The 24,644-nt window shown below is 46.9% G+C and overlaps 1 protein-coding gene across 1 annotated transcript in view; it reads left to right on the top strand.

Moving 5' to 3' along the window:
• The window catches only part of LOC124035351, a 107,783-nt gene that overhangs the window by 46,302 nt on the left and 36,837 nt on the right, over nucleotides 1-24,644 (top strand). Inside the window, 7 exon segments of the mRNA XM_046348816.1 lie at nucleotides 8,106-8,726; nucleotides 12,957-13,055; nucleotides 22,005-22,277; nucleotides 22,452-22,616; nucleotides 23,436-23,567; nucleotides 23,570-23,595; nucleotides 23,598-23,612. Coding sequence (XP_046204772.1) covers nucleotides 8,106-8,726; nucleotides 12,957-13,055; nucleotides 22,005-22,277; nucleotides 22,452-22,616; nucleotides 23,436-23,567; nucleotides 23,570-23,595; nucleotides 23,598-23,612 — 1,331 coding nt within the window.

Here is a 24,644-nt window from a genome sequence, read left to right as displayed (position 1 = left end):
GCGACTTAATGAAAACAGAATCTTTATTCCAGTAAATGACAAAAGTAATAATCCTGGAAATATCAAGGAGAAAACAAAACAGGAAAAACTGAATCCACTCGTAGTTGCGAGGACTGACTGGAGACTCGACCATAGACTGCAGGTTGCTTCGGGAAGGCACCGACCGTAGCAGACTAAGACACCTGCTCATACGCAGCATCTGAAGAAGATAAAAACACGACAGGGCGAGACAAGGACACAGAACAGCGAAGCATCATACAAGGATCCGACAAGGACAGAAGCGGAAAAACAAGGGGAGAAATAGGGGCTCTAATCAGAGGGCAAAATAGGGGACAGGTGTGAAAAGAGTAAATGAGTGAGTTAGGAGAATGAGGAACAGCTGGGAGCAGGAACGGAACGATAGAGAGAAGAGAGAGAGGGAGGGGGAGAGAGAGGGATAGAAAGAGGAACGAACCTAATAAGACCAGCAGGGGAAACGAACAGAAGGGAAAGCACAAGGACAAGACAATATATGACAAAACATGACAGTACCCCCACTCACCAAGCGCCTCCTGGCGCACTCGAGGAGGAACCCTGGCGGCAACGGAGGAAATCATCAATCAGCGAACGGTCCAGCACGTCCCGAGATGGAACCCAACTCCTCTCCTCAGGACCGTAACCCTCCCAATCCACTAAGTACTGGTGACCACGTCTCCGAGAACGCATGTCCATGATCTTTCGTACTTTGTAAATAGGTGCGCCCTCGACAAGGACGGGGGAGAGACGAAGCGGAAGCGCGAAGAAAGGGCTTGACACAGGAGACATGGAAGACAGGGTGGACGCGACGAAGATGTCGCGGAAGAAGCAGTCGCACAGCGACGGGATTGACGACCTGGGAGACACGGAACGGACCAATGAACCGCGGAGTCAACTTGCGAGAAGCTGTCGTAAGGGGAAGGTTACGAGTGGAAAGCCACACTCTCTGGCCGCGACAATACCTAGGACTCTTAATCCTACGTTTATTGGCGGCTCTCACAGTCTGCGCCCTGTAACGGCAAAGTGCAGACCTCACCCTCCTCCAAGTGCGCTCACAACGTTGGACAAACGCCTGAGCGGAGGGAACGCTGGACTCGGCGAAGCTGGGACGAGAACAGAGGAGGCTGGTACCCCAGACTACTCTGAAACGGAGATAGCCCGGTAGCAGACGAAGGAAGCGAGTTGTGAGCGTATTCTGCCCAGGGGAGCTGTTCTGCCCAAGACGCAGGGTTTCTAAAGAAAGGCTGCGTAATATGCGACCAATCGTCTGATTGGCCCTTTCTGCTTGACCGTTAGACTGGGGATGAAAACCGGAAGAGAGACTGACGGAAGCACCAATCAAACGACAGAATTCCCTCCAAAACTGTGACGTGAATTGCGGACCTCTGTCTGAAACGGCGTCTAACGGGAGGCCATGAATTCTGAACACATTCTCAATGATGATTTTGTGCCGTCTCCTTAGCGGAAGGAAGCTTAGCGAGGGGAATGAAATGTGCCGCCTTAGAGAACCTATCGACAACCGTAAGAATCACAGTCTTCCCCGCAGACGAAGGCAGACCGGTAATGAAGTCTAAGGCGATGTGAGACCATGGTCGAGAAGGAATGGGAAGCGGTCTGAGACGACCGGCAGGAGGAGAGTTACCTGACTTAGTCTGCGCGCAGTCCGAACAAGCAGCCACGAAGCGGCGCGTGTCACGCTCCTGAGTAGGCCACCAAAACCGCTGGCGAATAGATGCAAGTGTACCCCGAACGCCGGGGTGGCCAGCTAACTTGGCAGAGTGAGCCCACTGAAGAACAGCCAGACGAGTAGAAACAGGAACGAAAAGCAGGTTACTAGGACAAGCGCGCGGCGACGCAGTGTGAGTGAGTGCTTGCTTAACCTGTCTCTCAATTCCCAGACAGTCAACCCGACAACACGCCCATCAGGAAGTATCCCTCGGGATCGGTAGAAGCCACAGAAGAACTAAAGAGACAGAGATAAGGCTTGGTGTTCTTATTACCCGGGCGATAAGAAATCACGAACTCGAAACGAGCGAAAAACAACGCCCCAACGAGCTTGACGTGCATTAAGTCGTTTGGCAGAACGGATGTACTCAAGGTTCTTATGGTCAGTCCAAACGACAAAAGGAACGGTCGCCCTCTCCAACCACTGTCGCCATTCGCCTAGGGCTAAGCGGATGGCGAGCAGTTCGCGGTTACCCACATCATAGTTGCGTTCCGATGGCGACAGGCGATGAGAAAAATAAGCGCAAGGATGGACCTTATCGTCAGACTGGAAGCGCTGGGATAGAATGGCTCCCACGCCCACCTCTGAAGCGTCAACCTCGACAATTAATTGTTTAGTGACGTCAGGAGTAACAAGGATAGGAGCGGACATAAAACGCTTCTTGAGGAGATCAAAAGCTCCCTGGGCGGAACCGGACCACTTAAAGCACGTCTTGACAGAAGTAAGAGCTGTGAGAGGGGCAGCAACTTGACCGAAATTACGAATGAAACGCCGATAGAAATTAGCGAAACCTAGAAAGCGCTGCAACTCGACACGTGACCTTGGAACGGGCCAATCACTGACAGCCTGGACTTTAGCGGGATCCATCTGAATGCCTTCAGCGGAAATAACAGAACCGAGAAATGTGACAGAGGAGACATGAAAGGCGCACTTCTCAGCCTTCACGTAGAGACAATTCTCTAAAAGGCGTTGGAGTACACTGAAAAAACCTACACTCGATCCCTCCGATGTCAACAATTACAGACCAGTATCCCTTCTTTCTTTTCTCTCCAAAACTCTTGAACGTGCTGTCCTTGGCCAGCTCTCCCGCTATCTCTCTCTGAATGACCTTCTTGATCCAAATCAGTCAGGTTTCAAGACTAGTCATTCAACTGAGACTGCTCTCCTCTGTATCACGGAGGCGCTCCGCACTGCTAAAGCTAACTCTCTCTCCTCTGCTCTCATCCTTCTAGATCTATCGGCTGCCTTCGATACTGTGAACCATCAGATCCTCCTCTCCACCCTCTCCGAGTTGGGCATCTCCGGCGCGGCCCACGCTTGGATTGCGTCCTACCTGACAGGTCGCTCCTACCAGGTGGCGTGGCGAGAATCTGTCTCCTCACCACGCGCTCTCACCACTGGTGTCCCCCAGGAGCTCTGTTCTTGGCCCTCTCCTATTCTCGCTATACACCAAGTCACTTGGCTCTGTCATAACCTCACATGGTCTCTCTTATCATTGCTATGCAGACGACACACAATTAATCTTCTCCTTTCCCCCTTCTGATGACCAGGTGGCGAATCGCATCTCTGCATGTCTGGCAGACATATCAGTGTGGATGACGGATCACCACCTCAAGCTGAACCTCGGCAAGACGGAGCTGCTCTTCCTCCCGGGGAAGGACTGCCCGTTCCATGATCTCGCCATCACGGTTGACAACTCCATTGTGTCCTCCTCCCAGAGCGCCAAGAACCTTGGCGTGATCCTGGACAACACCCTGTCGTTCTCAACTAACATCAAGGCGGTGGCCCGTTCCTGTAGGTTCATGCTCTACAACATCCGCAGAGTACGACCCTGCCTCACACAGGAAGCGGCGCAGGTCCTAATCCAGGCACTTGTCATCTCCCGTCTGGATTACTGCAACTCGCTGTTGGCTGGGCTCCCTGCCTGTGCCATTAAACCCCTTCAACTCATCCAGAACGCCGCAGCCCGTCTGGTGTTCAACCTTCCCAAGTTCTCTCACGTCACCCCGCTCCTCCGTTCTCTCCACTGGCTTCCAGTTGAAGCTCGCATCCGCTACAAGACCATGGTGCTTGCCTACGGAGCTGTGAGGGAACGGCACCTCAATACCTCCAGGCTCTGATCAGGCCCTACACCCAAACAAGGGCACTGCGTTCATCCACCTCTGGCCTGCTCGCCTCCCTACCACTGAGGAAGTACAGCTCCCGCTCAGCCCAGTCAAAACTGTTCGCTGCCCTGGCCCCCAATGGTGGAACAAACTCCCTCACGACGCCAGGACAGCGGAGTCAATCACCACCTTCCGGAGACACCTGAAACCCCACCTCTTTAAGGAATACCTAGGATAGGTTAAGTAATCCCTCTCACCCCACCCCCTAAGTTTTAGATGCACTATTGTTAAGTGACTGTCCCACTGGATGTCATAAGGTGAATGCACCAATTTGTAAGTCGCTCTGGATAAGAGCGTCTGCTAAATGACTTAAATGTAAATGTAAATGTAAATGTACACGTCGAACGTGCTGAACATGAATCTCGAGTGACGGTGAAAAATCAGGATATCGGTCAAGGTAGACAAAAACAAAGATGTTCAGCATGTCTCTCAGTACATCATTAACTAATGCCTGAAAAACAGCTGGAGCATTAGCGAGACCGAACGGCAGAACCCGGTACTCAAAATGCCCTAACGGAGTGTTAAAACGCGTTTTCCACTCGCCCCCTTCTGATGCGCACGAGATGGTAAGCGTTACGAAGGTCCAACTTAAAGAACCTGGCTCCCTGCAGAATCTCGAAGGCTGACGACGATAAGGGGAAGCGGATAACGATTCTTAACCGTTATGTCATTCAGCCCTCGATATCCACGCAGGGGCGCAGAGTACCGTCCTTCTTCTTAACAAAAAAACCCCCGTCCGGCGGGAGAGGAAGAAGGCACTACGGTGCCGGGCGTCGAGAGAAACAGACAAATAATCCTCGAGAGCCTTACGTTCGGGAGCCGACAGAGAGTATAGTCTACCCCGAGGGGGAGTGGTCCCCCGGAAGGAGATCAATACTACAATCATACGACCGGTGAGGAGGAAGGGAGTTGGCTCTGGACCGACTGAAGACTGCGTGGCGCAGATCATGATATTCCTCCTCGGCACTTGTCAAATCACCAGGTTCTCCTGAGAAGAGGGACAGAAGAAACAGGAGGGATAGCAGACATTAAACACTTCACATGACAAGAAACGTTCCAGGATAGGATAGAATTACTTAGACCAATTAATAGAAGGATTATGACATACTAGCCAGGGATGACCCAAAACAACAGGTGTAAAAGGTGAAAGAAAAATCAAAAAGGAAATGGTCTCACTGTGGTTACCAGATACTGTGAGGGTTAAAGGTAGTGTCTCATATCTGATACTGGGGAGAAAGACTACCATCTAAGGCGAACATGGGCGTGGGCTTCTAACTGTCTGAGAGGAATGTCATGTTTCCGAGCCCATGCTTCGTCCATAAAACAACCTCAGCCCCAGAGTCTATCAAGGCACTGCATGAAGCGGCAACCGGTCCAGCGTAGATGGACCGACATGGTAGTACAGGATCTTGATGGAGAGACCTGAGTAGTAGCGCTCACCAGTAGCCCTCCGCTTACTGATGAGCTCTGGCTTTTACTGGACATGAATTGACAAAATGTCCAGCAGAACCGCAATAGAGGCAAAGGCGGTTGGTGATCCTCCGTTCCCTCCTTAGTCGAGATGCGAATACCTCCCAGCTGCATGGGCTCAGTCTCTGAGCCGGAGGGAGGAGATGGTTGCGTGGAGAGGGGGAACACCGTTAACGCGAGCTCTCTTCCACGAGCTCGGTGACGAAGATCTACCCGTCGCTCTACGCGGATGGCGAGTGCAATCAAAGAGTCCACACTGGAAGGAACCTCCCCGAGAGAATCTTCATCCTTAACCTCAGCGTGGAGTCCCTCCAGAAAACGAGCGAGCAGCGCCTCGTTCCAGTCACTAGAGGCAGCAAGAGTGCGAAACTCTATAGAGTAATCCGTTATGGATCGATCACCTGACATATGGAAGCCAGGGCCCTAGAAGCCTCCCTACCAAAAACTGAACGATCAAAAACCCGTATCATCTCCTTTTAAAGTTCAGGTAATTGTTAGAACACTCAGCCCTGCCTCCCAGATAGCTGTGCCCCACTCGAGCCCGACCAGTAAGGAGTGAAATGACGTAGCAATCCGAGCTCTCTCTTGAGTATGTGTTGGTTGGAGAGAGAGCACAATATCACACTGGGTGAGAAAGGAGCGGCACTCAGTGGGCTGCCCAGAGTAACATGGTGGGTTATTAACCCTAGGTTCCGAGACTCGGAAGACCAGGAAGTAGCTGGTGGCACAAGACGAAGACTCTGAAACTGTCCTGAGAGGTCGGAAACCTGAGCGGCCAGGGTCTCATCGGCATGACGAGCAGCAGACAATTCCTGCTCGTGTCTGCCGAGCATTGCTCCCTGGATCTCGACGGGGCAGTGTTACAAGAACTGTGAGTCGCTGGGTCCATTCTTGGTCGGATCCTTCTGTTATGCTGGTGAATGAGGACCCAAAAGCGACTTAACGAAAACAGAGTCTTTATTCCAGTAAATGACAAAAGTAATAATCCTGGAAATATCAAGGAGAAAACAAAACAGGAAAAACTGAATCCACTCGTAGTTGCGAGACTGACTGGAGACTCGACCATAGACTGCAGGTTGCTTCGGGAAGGCACACGACCGTAGCAGACTAAGACACCTGCTCATACGCAGCATCTGAAGAAGATAAAACACGACAGGGCGAGACAAGGACACAGAACAGCGAACATCATACAAGGATCCGACAAGGACAGAAGCGGAAAACAAGGGGAGAAATAGGGGCTCTAATCAGAGGGCAAAATAGGGACAGGTGTGAAAAAGAGTAAATGAGTGAGTTAGAGAATGAGGAACAGCTGGGAGCAGGAACGGAACGATAGAGAGAAGAGAGAGAGGGAGGGGGAGAGAGAGGGATAGAAAGAGGAACGAACCTAATAAGACCAGCAGGGGGAAACGAACAGAAGGGAAAGCACAAGGACAAGACAATATATGACAAAACATGACAACGGGAGATGACAAGTGCCTGGATTAGGACCTGCGCCGCTTCCTGTGTGAGACCATTTCTTTTCCTTACAGTTTAGGTCAAAAGACCATTTCTTTCCCCTACAGTTTAAGGTCAGACCATTTCTTTCCCCTACAGTTTAAGGTCAGACCATTTCTTTTCCTTGTATTACAATACAGTGTCCTACAGCTAGCCCATCCCCCATGTATCACAATACCGTGTCCTACAGCTAGCCCATCCCCCATGTATTACAATACAGTGTCCTACAGCTAGCCCATCCCCCATGTATTACAATACAGTGTCCTACAGCTAGCCCATCCCCCATGTATTACAATACAGTGTCCTACAGCTAGCCCATCCCCCATGTATTACAATACAGTGTCCTACAGCTAGCCCATCCCCCATGTACCACAATACAGTGTCCTACAGCTAGCCCATCCCCCATGTATTACAATACAGTGTCCTACAGCTAGCCCATCCCCCATGTATTACAATAGTGTCCTACAGCTAGCCCATCCCCCATGTATTACAATACAGTGTCCTACAGCTAGCCCATCCCCCATGTATCAGCTGTGGACAGAGAGAGGCCTGTACCCACTGCTAACCAGTCTCTCTGTCCTGTACCCAGCCTGTACCCACTGCTACCCAGCCTCTCTCTGTCCTGTACCCAGCCTGTACCCACTGCTACCCAGCCTCTCTCTGTCCTGTACCCACTGCTACCCAGTCTCTATCTGTCCTGTACCCAGCCTGTACCCACTGCTACCCAGCCTCTCTCTGTCCTGTACCCAGCCTGTACCCACTGCTACCCAGCCTCTCTCTGTCCTGTACCCAGCCTGTACCCACTGCTACCCAGCCTATCTCTGTCCTGTACCCAGCCTGTACCCACTGCTACCCAGGCTCTCTCTGTGCTGTACCCAGCCTGTACCCACTAATACCCAGCCTCTCTGTCCTGTACCCAGCCTGTACCCACTGCTACCCAGCCTCTCTCTGTCATGTACCCAGCCTGTACCCACTGCTACCAGGCCTCTCTCTGTCCTGTACCCAGCCTGTACACACTGCTTCCCAGCCTCTCTCTGTCCTGTACCCAGCCTGTACCCACTGCTACCCAGGCTCTCTCTGTGCTGTACCCAGCCTGTACCCACTAATACCCAGCCTCTCTGTCCTGTACCCAGCCTGTACCCAGCCTGTACACACTGCTACCAGGCCTCTCTCTGTCCTGTACCCAGCCTGTACACACTGCTACCCAGTCTCTCTCTGTCAACTGTACCTGGAAGGTTCTGTCAGCTGTACCTGGAAGGTTCTGTCAGCTGAACTGGAAGGTTCTGTCAGCTGTACCTGGAAGGTTCTGTCAGCTGTACCTGGAAGGTTCTGTCAGCTGTACCTGGAAGGTTCTGTCAGCTGGAACTGGAAGGTTCTGTCAGCTGTACCTGGAAGGTTCTGTCTGCTGGAACTGGAAGGTTCTGTCTGCTGGAACTGGAAGGTTCTGTCTGCAGGAACTGGAAGGTTCTGTCAGCTGAACTGGAAGGTTCTGGGTCAGCTGTACCTGGAAGGTTCTGTCTGCTGGAACTGGAAGGTTCTGTCAGCTGGAACTGGAAGGTTCTGTCTGCTGGAACTGGAAGGTTCTGTCTGCTGGAACTGGAAGGTTCTGTCAGCTGGAACTGGAAGGTTCTGTCAGCTGGAACTGGAAGGTTCTGTCAGCTGGACCTGGAAGGTTCTGTCAGCTGGACCTGGAAGGTTCTGTCAGCTGGACCTGGAAGGTTCTGTCAGCTGGAACTGGAAGGTTCTGTCAGCTGGAACTGGAAGGTTCTGTCTGCTGGAACTGGAAGGTTCTGTCTGCTGGAACTGGAAGGTTCTGTCAGCTGGACCTGGAAGGTTCTGTCAGCTGGACCTGGAAGGTTCTGTCAGCTGGAACTGGAAGGTTCTGTCAGCTGGAACTGGAAGGTTCTGTCAGCTGTAACTGGAAGGTATATACTACTGTATATACATCTGGGATGAGTAGTGCAAGATGTGTAAACATCATTATTAAAGTGGGGTTAATAAAGTGACTAGTGATCCATTGGTTAGAGTGGCCAATGATTTCATCAGGAGATGTTCTCTAAGGTTCTCCCTGGCCTCTCATCTTGATGCTGAGCTGTCAGGGATCTGATGACAACAGGGTCCTGGTCAGAGAGATATGCAGGGTAGTGACAACAGGGTCCTGGTCAGAGAGATATGCAGGGTAGTGACAACGTGTTAAGGGTCCTGGTCAGAGAGATATGCAGGGTAGTGACAACAGGGTCCTGGTCAGAGAGATATGCAGGGTAGTGACAACAGGGTCCTGGTCAGAGAGATATGCAGGGTAGTGACAACGTGTTAAGGGTCCTGGTCAGAGAGATATGCAGGGTAGTGACAACGTGTTAAGGGTCCTGGTCAGAGAGATATGCAGGGTAGTGACAACAGGGTCCTGGTCAGAGAGATATGCAGGGTAGTGACAACGTGTTTAGGGTCCTGGTCAGAGAGATATGCAGGGTAGTGACAACAGGGTCCTGGTCAGAGAGATATGCAGGGTAGTGACAACGTGTTAAGGGTCCTGGTCAGAGAGATATGCAGGGTAGTGACAACGTGTTTAGGGTCCTGGTCAGAGAGATATGCAGGGTAGTGACAACAGGGTCCTGGTCAGAGAGATATGCAGGGCAGTGACAACGTGTTAAGGGTCCTGGTCAGAGAGATATGCAGGGTAGTGACAACAGGGTCCTGGTCAGAGAGATATGCAGGGTAGTGACAACGTGTTAAGGGTCCTGGTCAGAGAGATATGCAGGGTAGTGACAACAGGGTCCTGGTCAGAGAGATATGCAGGGTAGTGACAACGTGTTAAGGGTCCTGGTCAGAGAGATATGCAGGGTAGTGACAACAGGGTCCTGGTCAGAGAGATATGCAGGGCAGTGACAACGTGTTAAGGGTCCTGGTCAGAGAGATATGACAGGGTCCTGGTGACAACAGGGTCCTGGTCAGAGAGATATGCAGGGTAGTGACAACGTGTTAAGGGTCCTGGTCAGAGAGATATGCAGGGTAGTGACAACAGGGTCCTGGTCAGAGAGATATGCAGGGTAGTGACAACGTGTTAAGGGTCCTGGTCAGAGATATGCAGGGTAGTGACAACGTGTTTAGGGTCCTGGTCAGAGAGATATGCAGGGTAGTGACAACGTCAGAGAGATTTAGGGGGTCCTGGTCAGAGAGATATGCAGGGTAGTGACAACAGGGTCCTGGTCAGAGAGATATGCAGGGTAGTGACAACAGGGTCCTGGTCAGAGAGATATGCAGGGTAGTGACAACAGGGTCCTGGTCAGAGAGATATGCAGGGTAGTGACAACGTGTTTAGGGTCCTGGTCAGAGAGATATGCAGGGTAGTGACAACAGGGTCCTGGTCAGAGAGATATGCAGGGTAGTGACAACAGGGTCCTGGTCAGAGAGATATGCAGGGTAGTGACAAAAAGGGTCCTGGTCAGAGAGATATGCAGGGTAGTGACAACGTGTTAAGGGTCCTGGTCAGAGAGATATGCAGGGTAGTGACAACGTGTTTAGGGTCCTGGTCAGAGAGATATGCAGGGTAGTGACAACAGGGTCCTGGTCAGAGAGATATGCAGGGTAGTGACAACAGGGTCCTGGTCAGAGAGATATGCAGGGTAGTGACAACGTGTTTAGGGTCCTGGTCAGAGAGATATGCAGGGTAGTGACAACAGGGTCCTGGTCAGAGAGATATGCAGGGTAGTGACAACGTGTTTAGGGTCCTGGTCAGAGAGATATGCAGGGTAGTGACAACGTGTTTAGGGTCCTGGTCAGAGAGATATGCAGGGTAGTGACAACGTGTTTAGGGTCCTGGTCAGAGAGATATGTAGGGTAGTGACAACGTGTTTAGGGTCCTGGTCAGAGAGATATGCAGGGTAGTGACAACAGGGTCCTGGTCAGAGAGATATGCAGGGTTGAGGGTCCTGGTCAGAGAGATATGCAGGGTAGTGACAACAGGGTCCTGGTCAGAGAGATATGCAGGGTAGTGACAACAGGGTATGCAGGGTAGTGACAACAGGGTCCTGGTCAGAGAGATATGCAGGGTAGTGACAACGTGTTTAGGTCCTGGTCAGAGAGATATGCAGGGTAGTGACAACGTGTTTAGGGTCCTGGTCAGAGAGATATGCAGGGTAGTGACAACAGGGTCCTGGTCAGAGAGATATGCAGGGTAGTGACAACAGGGTCCTGGTCAGAGAGATATGCAGGGTAGTGACAACAGGGTCCTGGTCAGAGAGATATGCAGGGTAGTGACAACGTGTTTAGGGTCCTGGTCAGAGAGATATGCAGGGTAGTGACAACGTGTTTAGGGTCCTGGTCAGAGAGATATGCAGGGTAGTGACAACGTGTTTAGGGTCCTGGTCAGAGAGATATGCAGGGTAGTGACAACAGGGTCCTGGTCAGAGAGATATGCAGGGTAGTGACAACAGGGTCCTGGTCAGAGAGATATGCAGGGTAGTGACAACAGGGTCCTGGTCAGAGAGATATGCAGGGTAGTGACAACGTGTTTAGGGTCCTGGTCAGAGAGATATGCAGGGTAGTGACAACAGGGTCCTGGTCAGAGAGATATGCAGGGTAGTGACAACAGGGTCCTGGTCAGAGAGATATGCAGGGTAGTGACAACAGGGTCCTGGTCAGAGAGATATGCAGGGTAGTGACAACGTGTTTAGGGTCCTGGTCAGAGAGATATGCAGGGTAGTGACAACAGGGTCCTGGTCAGAGAGATATGCAGGGTAGTGACAACAGGGTCCTGGTCAGAGAGATATGCAGGGTAGTGACAACGTGTTAAGGGTCCTGGTCAGAGAGATATGCAGGGTAGTGACAACAGGGTCCTGGTCAGAGAGATATGCAGGGTAGTGACAACAGGGTCCTGGTCAGAGAGATATGCAGGGTAGTGACAACGTGTTTAGGGTCCTGGTCAGAGAGATATGCAGGGTAGTGACAACAGGGTCCTGGTCAGAGAGATATGCAGGGTAGTGACAACAGGGTCCTGGTCAGAGAGATATGCAGGGTAGTGACAACGTGTTTAGGGTCCTGGTCAGAGAGATATGCAGGGTAGTGACAACAGGGTCCTGGTTATGCAGGGTAGGACAACAGGTCCTGGTCAGAGAGATATGCAGGGTAGTGACAACAGGGTCCTGGTCAGAGAGATATGCAGGGTAGTGACAACAGGGTCCTGGTCAGTATTAGTGACAACGTGTTTAGGGTCCTGGTCAGAGAGATATGCAGGGTAGTGACAACGTGTTTAGGGTCCTGGTCAGAGAGATATGCAGGGTAGTGACAACGTGTTTAGGGTCCTGGTCAGAGAGATATGCAGGGTAGTGACAACAGGGTCCTGGTCAGAGAGATATGCAGGGTAGTGACAACGTGTTTAGGGTCCTGGTCAGAGAGATATGCAGGGTAGTGACAACGTGTTTAGGGTCCTGGTCAGAGAGATATGCAGGGTAGTGACAACAGGGTCCTGGTCAGAGAGATATGTGCAGAGTACTGCCTCCTCTTGTGGCTTAGAACTGAAAATATTTATATTTCCTAAAATAACTAACTTTTAAAGATGCTATGTAGAAATCACTCTGCCATTTCCTGGTTGCTAAAATTCTAATAGTTCATCTATTTTCAGTTCATGTGACATAACAAGCAGGCCTAGTGTAGAGAATCACTGTACCATCTAAACCGCTGTGATATTCTCCAGAACCAAGAATGTTGTATTTTCATCTGTTTGAAGCTGGTGTCCAAAACCACAAGTAAAAGATACAATAACTACACTTCAGAACAGGAAGCATAGAAATAGCGCACATAGAACAGATCTACCGCTTCTTAGACTTGCTTTCAATGCGAATGACGGATCTATAACTCTCCGTTCTGTGCATTTGGCCGGGTCGCTCCTAAAAGTGACATATTGCAGCATACAGTCGTCCAATTGTATAAAAAGAGGGAAGGTATATTTTTGTGACTTCACTGGAAAGTAATGAAAGGTTACATTTGCCTTGGTATAAATCTGTCTAAACGTGTCCTTACCAATGAGAAGTGTCTTTTTAACGTTGTGGATGTTACTGTTAAAGTGTCCTGTCTGTGTTTCTCTTTAGGTATAGTATTTTCCACGCTGGTGTTTGGCCCAGCCTGTGGATTCATATTAGGATCCCTCTGCACCAAAGTCTATGTGGACGCTGTCTTCATCGACACAAGTCAGTACCTGTTACCTAGTAATATGTCCAGAGTTGGTGTCAATTCTACATCAATTCCAGTCAATTCCAAAAGGAGACCAAATTCCAAATGTTCCCAATTGAAAAATTGTTGAAAAGAATTGGAATAGGAATTTCAGTGTACTTCCTAATATTGACTGGAATTGAAATGGAATTGATCCCAACCCTGACCATGTCTTTAATACAGTAATGTGGCATTGCACTGCGATGTCTTGGTCACTTGAAGTATATGGAAGTGATCCCTGTGTCAAAACATGTTTAACACACATGCAAGCATAGCCTACTGGGTATCTCTCCCATTCAGACAACAATATGGTACAATATACACTACAACTTCTGGCTGCATTCTCCACCATATGTAGCACTGTGTCTCTCTTTTCCTTGGTTTCTACTGCTGTGTGACAAAAACAGTGTTATATTTCTTCCCCTGGAGTCTCTGCTGTGTATATATATAATCTTTGTTCCCCCTGGAGTCTCCTGTGTATATATATAATCTTTGTTCCCCTGGAGTCTCCTGTGTATATATATAATCTTTGTTCCCCCTGGAGTCTCCTGTGTATATATATAATCTTTGTTCCCCCTGGAGTCTCCTGTGTATATATATAATCTTTGTTCCCGCTGGAGTCTCCTGTGTATATATATAATCTTTGTTCCCGCTGGAGTCTCCTGGTGTAGGGTTTGACCATAGCCTGAAGGTAGGGAGGGACAGTTCCTCTTGCTGTTCTGTAGATAAGCACCATGGTCTTGTAGTGGATGGGTTGGTGTGTAGGGTTTGACCATAGCCTGAAGGTAGGGAGGGACAGTTCCTCTTGCTGTTCTGTAGATAAGCACCATGGTCTTGTAGTGGATGGGTTGGGGTGTAGGGTTTGATCATAGCCTGAAGGTAGGGAGGGACAGTTCCTCTTGCTGTTCTGTAGATAAGCACCATGGTCTTGTAGTGGATGTGAGCGTCAACTGGAATTCTGGATAAGTTGCAGGGGTTTGATGGCAAAGCGAGCAGCCCAGCCAACAGCGAGTTGCAGTAGTCCAGAAGGGAGATGACAAGTTCCTGGATTAGGACCTGCGCCACTTCCTGTGTGAGGGGGGGTCGTACTCTACTGATGTTGTACAGCATGAACCTGCAGGAGTCCAGAGGGGAGATGACGAGCCTGTATTAGGACCTGCGCCACTTCCTGTGTGAGGGGGGGTCGTACTCTACGGATGTTGTACAGCATGAATCTGCAGGAGTCCAGAGGGGAGATGATGAGCCTGTATTAGGACCTGTGCCACTTCCTGTGTGAGGGGGGTCATACTCTACGGATGTTGTACAGCATGAATCTGCAGGAGTCACTGCTTTGATGTTAGCAGAGAATGACAGGGTGTTGTCCAGGGTCACGCCAAGGTTCTTTACACTCTGGGAGGGTGACAGTGTGGAGTTGTCAACCATGATGGAGAGGTCTTTGAGTGGACAGGCCTTCTCTGTGATGAAGAGCAGCTCTGTCTTGTCAAGGTTGAGCTTGATGTGGTGGGCCGACATCCAAGCTGAGATATCTGCCAGGCACGCAGAGATACGTGTTGCCACCTGGGTGTCAGAAGGGGGAGGGAGAAAAGTAGTTGAGTCATCTTCATAGCAGTGATATGAGCTGAGTGACTTGGTCTATAGAGAGGAGAGGAGAGGTCCATCCTCATAGCAGTGACAGGAGAGACCATTTGTGAGGATATGACAGAGCTGAGTGACTTGGTCTATAGAGAGAAGAGGAGAGACCATGTGAGGATATGACAGAGCTGAGTGACTTGGTCTATAGAGAGAAGAGGAGAGGTCCATCCTCATAGCAGTGAGAGGAGAGACCATGTGAGGATATGACCAGTGACTTGGTCTATAGAGAGAAGAGGAGAGGTCCATCCTCATAGCAGTGAGAGGAGAGACCATGTGATGATATGACCAGTGACTTGGTCTATAGAGAGAAGAGGAGAGGGCCTAGAACCGAGCCCTGGGGGACACTAGTAGTGAGAGTACGTGGTGCAGACATAGATCCTCTCCACGTCACCTGGTAGGAACGTAGAGAGGATCCACGTCACCTGGTAGGAACATAGGGAGGAACCACGTCACCTGGTAGGAGCGTAGAGAGGAACCACGTCACCTGGTAGGAGCGTAGAGAGGATCCACATCACCTGGTAGGAACGTAGAGAGGATCCACGTCACCTGGTAGGAACATAGAGAGGAACCATGTCACCTGGTAGGAACATAGAGAGGATCCACGTCACCTGATAGGAACATAGAGAGGAACCACGTCACCTGGTAGGAACATAGAGAGGATCCACGTCACCTGGTAGGAACATAGAGAGGATCCACGTCACCTGGTAGGAACATAGAGAGGAACCACGTCACCTGGTAGGAACATAGAGAGGATCCACGTCACCTGGTAGGAACATAGAGAGGAACCACGTCACCTGGTAGGAACATAGAGAGGATCCACGTCACCTGGTAGGAACATAGGGAGGAACCACGTCACCTGGTAGGAACATAGGGAGGATCCACGTCTGCCCCACTTACCGGAAAATAACGAATGCAGGTCTGTAGTTTTATAGGAAGAAGGAATGCAGGTCTGTAGTTTTATAGGAAGAAGGAATGCAGGTCTGTAGTTTTATAGGAAGAAGGAATGCAGGTCTGTAGTTTTATAGGAAGAAGGAATGCAGGTCTGTAGTTTTATAGGAAGAAGGAATGCAGGTCTGTAGTTTTATAGGAAGAAGGAATGCAGGTATGTAGTTTTATAGGAAGAAGGAATGCAGGTCTGTAGTTTTATAGGAAGAAGGAATGCAGGTCTGTAGTTTTATAGGAAGAAGGAATGCAGGTCTGTAGTTTTATAGGAAGAAGGAATGCAGGTCTGTAGTTTTATAGGAAGAAGGAATGCAGGTCTGTAGTTTTATAGGAAGAAGGAATGCAGGTCTGTAGTTTTATAGGAAGAAGGAATGCAGGTCTGTAGTTTTATAGGAAGAAGGAATGCAGGTCTGTAGTTTTATAGGAAGAAGGAATGCAGGTCTGTAGTTTTATAGGAAGAAGGAATGCAGGTCTGTAGTTTGTTTGTTTGTTTTTGTAGTTTGTTGTCTGTTTAGTTGTTGAGTGTTGGTTTCTTGAGGAGGGGAGTGACTCAGGACATTTTGAAGTCAGAGGGGATTCAGCCAGTATTCCCCCTGGTATCCTGACTGTGTTATATGTGTTCCCCCTGGTATCCCTACTGTGTTATATGTGTTCCTCTGGTATCCTGACTGTGTTATATGCCCCCCCTGGTATCCTGACTGTGTTATATGTGTTCCCCCTGGTATCCCTACTGTGTTATATGTGTTCCTCTGGTATCCCTACTGTGTTATATGTGTTCCTCTGGTATCCTGACTGTGTTATATTAACCTGGTATCCTGACTGTGTTATATGTGTTCCCCCTGGTATCCCTACTGTGTTATATGTGTTCCCCTGGTATCCCTACTGTGTTATATGCCCCCCCTGGTATCCTGACTGTGTTATATGTATTCCCCCTGGTATCCCTACTGTGTTATATGTGTTCCTCTGGTATCCCTACTGTGTTATATGTGTTCCTCTGGTATCCTGACTGTGTTATATTAACCTGGTATCCTGACTGTGTTATATGTGTTCCCCCTGGTATCCCTACTGTGTTATATGTGTTCCCCCTGGTATCCCTACTGTGTTATATGTCCCCCCCTGGTATCCCTACTGTGTTTTATGTGTTCCCCTGGTATCCTGACTGTGTTATATTAACCTGGTATCCTGACTGTGTTATATTAACCTGGTATCCTGAACCTGGTATCTGTGTTATATTAACCTGGTATCCTGACTGTGTTATATTAACCTGGTATCCTGACTGTGTTATATTAACCTGGTATCCTGACTGTGTTATATTAACCTGGTATCCTGACCATGTTATATGTGTTTAATCTGGTATCCTGACTGTGTTATATTAACCTGGTATCCTGACTGTGTTATATTAACCTGGTATCCTGACTGTGTTATATTAACCTGGTATCCCGACTGTGTTATATTAACCTGGTATCCTGACTGTGTTATATTAACCTGGTATCCTGACTGTGTTATATTAACCTGGTATCCTGACGGTGTTATATTAACCTGGTATCCTGACTGTGTTATATTAACCTGGTATCCTGACTGTGTTATATTAACCTGGTATCCTGACTGTGTTATATTAACCTGGTATCCTGACTGTGTTATATGTGTTCCCCTGGTATCCTGACTGTGTTATATTAACCTGGTATCCTCACCATGTTATATGTGTTTAACCTGGTATCCTGACTGTGTTATATTAACCTGGTATCCTGACTGTGTTATATTAACCTGGTATCCTGACGGTGTTATATTAACCTGGTATCCTGACTGTGTTATATTAACCTGGTATCCTGACTGTGTTATATTAACCTGGTATCCTGACTGTGTTATATTAACCTGGTATCCTGACTGTGTTATATGTGTTCCCCTGGTATCCTGACTGTGTTATATTAACCTGGTATCCTCACCATGTTATATGTGTTTAACCTGGTATCCTGACTGTGTTATATTAACCTGGTATCCCGACTGTGTTATATTAACCTGGTATCCCGACTGTGTTATATTAACCTGGTATCCTGATATTAACTGACTGTTATATTAACCTGGTATCCTGACTGTGTTATATTAACCTGGTATCCTGACTGATATTAACCTGGTATCCTGACTGTATATTAACCTGGTATCCTGACTGTGTTATATTAACCTGGTATCCTGACTGTGTTATATTAACCTGGTATCCTGACTGTGTTATATTAACCTGGTATCCTGACTGTGTTATATTAACCTGGTATCCTGACTGTGTTATATTAACCTGGTATCCTGACTGTGTTATATTAACCTGGTATCCTGACTGTGTTATATTAACCTGGTATCCTGACTGTGTTATATTAACCTGGTATCCTGACTGTGTTATATTAACCTGGTATCCTGACTGTGTTATATTAACCTGGTATCCTGACTGTGTTATATTAACCTGGTATCCTGACTGTGTTATATTAACCTGGTATCCTGGTATATTAACCTGACCTGACTGTGTTATATTAACCTGGTTCCTGACTGTGTTAAATTAACCTGGTATTCTGACTGTGTTATATTAACCTGGTATCCTGACTGTGTTATATTAACCTGGTATCCTGACTGTGTTATATTAACCTGGTATCTGACTGTGTTATATTAACCTGGTATCCTGACTGTGTTATATTAACCTGGTATCCTGACTGTGTTATATTAACCTGGTATCCCCCTGGTATCCCTGACTGTGTTATATTAACCTGGTATCCTGGTGTTATCCTGACTGTGTTATATTAACCTGGTATCCTGACTGTGTTATATTAACCTGGTATCCTGACTGTGTTATATTAACCTGGTATCCTGACTGTGTTATATTAACCTGGTATCCTGACTGTGTTATATTAACCTGGTATCCTGACTGTGTTATATTAACCTGGTATCCTGACTGTGTTATATTAACCTGGTATCCTGACTGTGTTATATTAACCTGGTATCCTGACTGTGTTATATTAACCTGGTATCCTGACTGTGTTATATTAACCTGGTATCCTGACTGTGTTATATTAACCTGGTATCCTGACTGTGTTATATTAACCTGGTATCCTGACTGTGTTATATTAACCTGGTATCCTGACTGTGTTATATTAACCTGGTATCCTGACTGTGTTATATTAACCTGGTATCCTGACTGTAATATTAACCTGGTATCCTGACTGTGTTATATTAACCTGGTATCCTGACTGTGTTATATTAACCTGGTATCCTGACTGTGTTATATTAACCTGGTATCCTGACTGTGTTATATTAACCTGGTATCCTGACTGTGTTATATTAACCTGGTATCCTGACTGTGTTATATTAACCTGGTATCCTGACTGTGTTATATTAACCTGGTATCCTGACTGTGTTATATTAACCTGGTATCCTGACTGTGTTATATTAACCTGGTATCCTGACTGTGTTATATTAACCTGGTATCCTGACTGTGTTATATTAACCTGGTATCCTGACTGTGTTATATTAACCTGGTATCCTGACTGTGTTATATTAACCTGGTATCCTGACTGTGTTATATTAACCTGGTATCCTGACTGTGTTATATTAACCTGGTATCCTGACTGTGTTATATTAACCTGGTATCCTGACTGTGTTATATTAACCTGGTATCCTGACTGTGTTATATTAACCTGGTATCCTGACTGTGTTATATTAACCTGGTATCCTGACTGTGTTATATTAACCTGGTATCCTGACTGTGTTATATTAACCTGGTATCCTGACTGTGTTATATTAACCTGGTATCCTGACTGTGTTATATTAACCTGGTATCCTGACTGTGTTATATTAACCTGGTATCCTGACTGTGTTATATTAACCTGGTATCCTGACTGTGTTATATTAACCTGGTATCCTGACTGTGTTATATTAACCTGGTATCCTGACTGTGTTATATTAACCTGGTATCCTGACTGTGTTATATTAACCTGGTATCCTGACTGTGTTATATTAACCTGGTATCCTGACTGTGTTATATTAACCTGGTATCCTGACTGTGTTATATTAACCTGGTATCCTGACTGTGTTATATTAACCTGGTATCCTGACTGTGTTATATTAACCTGGTATCCTGACTGTGTTATATTAACCTGGTATCCTGACTGTGTTATATTAACCTGGTATCCTGACTGTGTTATATTAACCTGGTATCCTGACTGTGTTATATTAACCTGGTATCCTGACTGTGTTATATTAACCTGACTGTGTTATATTAACCTGACTGTGTTATATTAACCTGGTATCCTGACTGTGTTATATTAACCTGGTATCCTGACTGTGTTATATTAACCTGGTATCCTGACTGTGTTATATTAACCTGGTATCCTGACTGTGTTATATTAACCTGGTATCCTGACTGTGTTATATTAACCTGGTATCCTGACTGTGTTATATTAACCTGGTATCCTATTATATTAACCTGGTATCCTGACTGTGTTATATTAACCTGGTATCCTGACTGTGTTATATTAACCTGGTATCCTGACTGTGTTATATTAACCTGGTATCCTGACTGGTATATTAACCTGATCCTGACTGTGTTATATTAACCTGGTATATTAACCTGGTATCCTGACCATGTTATATATTAACCCTGACTGTGTTATATTAACCTGGTATCCTGTGTTATATTAACCTGGTATCCTGACTGTATATTAACCTGGTATCCCGACTGTGTTATATTAACCTGGTATCCTGACTGGTTATATTAACCTGGTATCCTGACTGTGTATATTAACCTGGTATCCTGACTGTGTTATATTAACCTGGTATCCTGACTGTGTTATATTAACCTGGTATCCTGACTGTGTTATATTAACCTGGTATCCTGACTGTGTTATATTAACCTGGTATCCTGACTGTGTTATATTAACCTGGTATCCTGACTGTGTTATATTAACCTGGTATCCTGACTGTGTTATATTAACCTGGTATCCTGACTGTGTTATATTAACCTGGTTATATTAACCTGGTACCCGGTGTGTTATATTAACCTGGTATCCTGACTGTGTTATATTAACCTGGTATTGTGTTAACCTGGTATCCTGACTGTGTTATATTAACCTGGTATCCTGACTGTGTTATATTAACCTGGTATCCTGACTGTGTTATATTAACCTGGTATCCTGACTGTGTTATATTAACCTGGTATCCTGACTGTGTTATATTAACCTGGTATCCTGACTGTGTTATATTAACCTGGTATCCTGACTGTGTTATATTAACCTGGTATCCTGACTGTGTTATATTAACCTGGTATCCTGACTGTGTTATATTAACCTGGTATCCTGACTGTGTTATATTAACCTGGTATCCTGACTGTGTTATATTAACCTGGTATCCTGACTGTGTTATATTAACCTGGTATCCTGACTGTGTTATATTAACCTGGTATCCTGACTGTGTTATATTAACCTGGTGTCCTGACTGTGTTATATTAACCTGGTATCCTGACTGTGTTATATTAACCTGGTATCCTGACTGTGTTAAATTAACCTGGTATTCTGACTGTGTTATATTAACCTGGTATCCTGCCTGTGTTATATTAACCTGGTATCCTGACTGTGTTATATTAACCTGGTATCCTGACTGTGTTATATTAACATGGTTAAATAACCTGGTTATCTGTTTATTAACAGACTGCTGTTAATGGATACCTGACTGTGTTATATGTGTTCCCCCTGGTATCCTGACTGTGTTATATTAACCTGGTATCCTGACCATGTTATATGTGTTTAACCTGGTATCCTGACTGTGTTATATTAACCTGGTATCCCGACTGTGTTATATTAACCTGGTATCCTGACTGTGTTATATTAACCTGGTATCCTGACTGTGTTATATTAACCTGGTATCCTGACTGTGTTATATTAACCTGGTATCCTGACTGTGTTATATTAACCTGGTATCCTGACTGTGTTATATTAACCTGGTATCCTGACTGTGTTATATTAACCTGGTATCCTGACTGTGTTATATTAACCTGGTATCCTGACTGTGTTATATTAACCTGGTATCCTGACTGTGTTATATTAACCTGGTATCCTGACTGTGTTATATTAACCTGGTATCCTGACTGTGTTAAATTAACCTGGTATTCTGACTGTGTTATATTAACCTGGTATCCTGACTGTGTTATATTAACCTGGTATCCTGACTGTGTTATATTAACCTGGTATCCTGACTGTGTTATATTAACCTGGTATCCTGACTGTGTTATATTAACCTGGTATCCTGACTGTGTTATATTAACCTGGTATCCTGACTGTGTTATATGTGTTTAATCTGGTGTTTTCTACCTGTGTTGCCAGGTAAGCTGGACATCGGCCCTGACGACCCCAGGTGGATTGGTGCGTGGTGGGGTGGCTTCTTGCTCTGCGGTGCCTTACTCTTCATCTCCTCCCTCTTCATGTTCGGCTTCCCCCAGTCCCTGAATGAGCAGGATGTGGACATTGGGGGGGAGAGTGAACAGGCCATGTTGCCCCCCTCCCTGTCCAGGGATTACGAGGGGAACAAGCCCACTAATGGGGTGATTCATGGCTTCCAGGCCAATAGTGGACTGACCTGCTGCGAGCACATGAGAGGTGAGATCTACTGTCATAGAATAACATGGTAACGTCAGCGATGTTGGTCAGGGGAGAGGTCTGCTTCTCTGTTTATTAACAGACTGCTGTTAATGGATACGGTACACATGTCAAATACATACAAGATATTATGTTGTGACCTACACTGTTTCAATCACCCCCCCCCCTTTACAGTCATCCCCAAGGTGACCAAGCACCTCCTGTCCAACCCTGTGTTTACCTGCATCTCTCTGGCAGCCTGTATGGAGATCGCTGTGGTTGCAGGCTTCGCCACCTTCCTAGGGAAGTACATGGAACAGCAGTTCAACCTCACCACTTCCTCAGCCAATCAGCTGCTAGGTGATAATGCTAATCACTACATCCAAACCAGAGCCAAATAAAACATGGGACTTCTATAGTGGTTTTCAATGACCCTGTGGCCATCCACAGTGTTTGTTATTGGCCCCTTCTCACACACACTCCTCTCTGTCCTCTGTCTCTCCCTAACCCTGGTCCTAACACTGTCCTCTGTCTCTCCCTAACCCTGGTCCTAACACTGTCCTCTGTCTCTCCCTAACCCTGGTCCTAACACTGTCCTCTGTCTCTCCCTAACCCTGGTCCTAACACTGTCCTCTGTCTCTCCCTAACCCTGGTCCTAACACTGTCCTCTGTCTCTCCCTAACCCTGGTCCTAACACTGTCCTCTGTCTCTCCCTAACCCTGGTCCTAACACTGTCCTCTGTCTCTCCCTAACCCTGGTCATAACACTGTCCTCTGTCTCTCTCTAACCCTGGTCCTAACACTGTCCTCTGTCTCTCCCTTACCCTGGTCCTAACACTGTCCTCTATCCTTCCAACCATAACCCCTGTCCTCTGTCTCTCCCTAACCATTTACATTACATTTAAGTCATTTAGCAGACGCTCTTATCCAGAGCGACTTACAAATTGGTGCATTCACCCTATGACATCCAGTGGAACAGTCACTTTACAATAGTGCATCTAAAACTTAAGGGGGGGGGGGGGTGAGAGGGATTACTTATCCTATCCTAGGTCGTAACACTGTCCTCTATCCTTCCAACCATAACCCCTGTCCTCTGTCTCTCCCTAACCCTTGTCCTCACACTGTCCTCTATCCTTCCAACCATAACCCCTGTCCTCTCCCTCCCTCCCTTCCTCCATAGGTATGACAGCCATTCCGTGTGCGTGTCTGGGTATCTTCCTGGGTGGTCTCTTGGTGAAGAAGTTAGACCTGTCAGCGTTAGGGGCCATCCGTATGGCCATGGGGGTCAACCTCGTCTCCACCGCCTGTTACGTCCCTTCCTCTTCCTCGGCTGTGACACCCTGGCCCTGTCGCCTGGGTGACTGTCGCCTAACCCTGGCAACGCGTGAGTAGCCTACCGTCTCACTGTTAGCACTGTTCAACAATGTTACCAAGTTGTTCCTCACCTTCAACTACAGGACATCTAAAAACATTTTATTGGCCACATGTGCAGAATACAAACGGTGTAGATTTACAGTGAAATGCTTACCTACGAGCCCTTTCCCAACAGTGCAGAATACAAGCGGTGTAGATTAAAAATTATACAGGAAGTACCAGGTAATAACATGGTTATATACAGGAAGTACCAGGTAATAACATGGTTATATACAGGAAGTACCAGGTAATAACATGGTTATATACAGGAGTACCAGGTAATAACATGGTTAGATACAGGAAGTACCAGGTAATAACATGGCTATATACAGGAGGTAATAACATGGTTATATACAGGAAGTACCAGGTAATAACATGGTTATATACAGGAAGTACCAGGTATTAACATTGTTATATACAGGAAGTATCAGGTAATAACATGGTTATATACAGGAGGTAATAACATGGTTATATACAGGGAGTACCAGGTAATAACATGGTTATATACAGGGAGTACCAGGTAATAACCCTGGCTATATACAGGGGTACCAGGTAATAACATGGCTATATACAAGGAGTACCAGGTAATAACATGGTTATATACAGGGAGTACCAGGTAATAACATGGCTGTATACAGGGAGGTAATAACATGGCTATATACAGGGAGTACCAGGTAATAACATGGCTATATACAGGGAGTACCAGGTAATAACATGGCTATATACAGGAGTACCAGGTAATAACATGGTTATATACAGGAGTACCAGGTAATAACATGGTTATATACAGGGAGTACCAGGTAATAACATGGCTATATACAGGAGGTAATAACATGGCTACATACAGGGGGTACCAGGTAATAACATGGTTATATACAGGAGTACCAGGTAATAACATAGCTATATACAGGAGGTAATAACATGGCTATATACAGGAGGTAATAACATGGCTATATACAGGAAGGTAATAACATGG

Source organism: Oncorhynchus gorbuscha, linkage group LG05 (assembly GCF_021184085.1).
Source record: "Oncorhynchus gorbuscha isolate QuinsamMale2020 ecotype Even-year linkage group LG05, OgorEven_v1.0, whole genome shotgun sequence".
Classification (NCBI taxonomy): domain Eukaryota; kingdom Metazoa; phylum Chordata; class Actinopteri; order Salmoniformes; family Salmonidae; genus Oncorhynchus; species Oncorhynchus gorbuscha.
The sequence above is the reverse complement of the archived record's forward strand: the minus strand, read 5'-3'. Positions and strand labels throughout refer to the sequence as shown.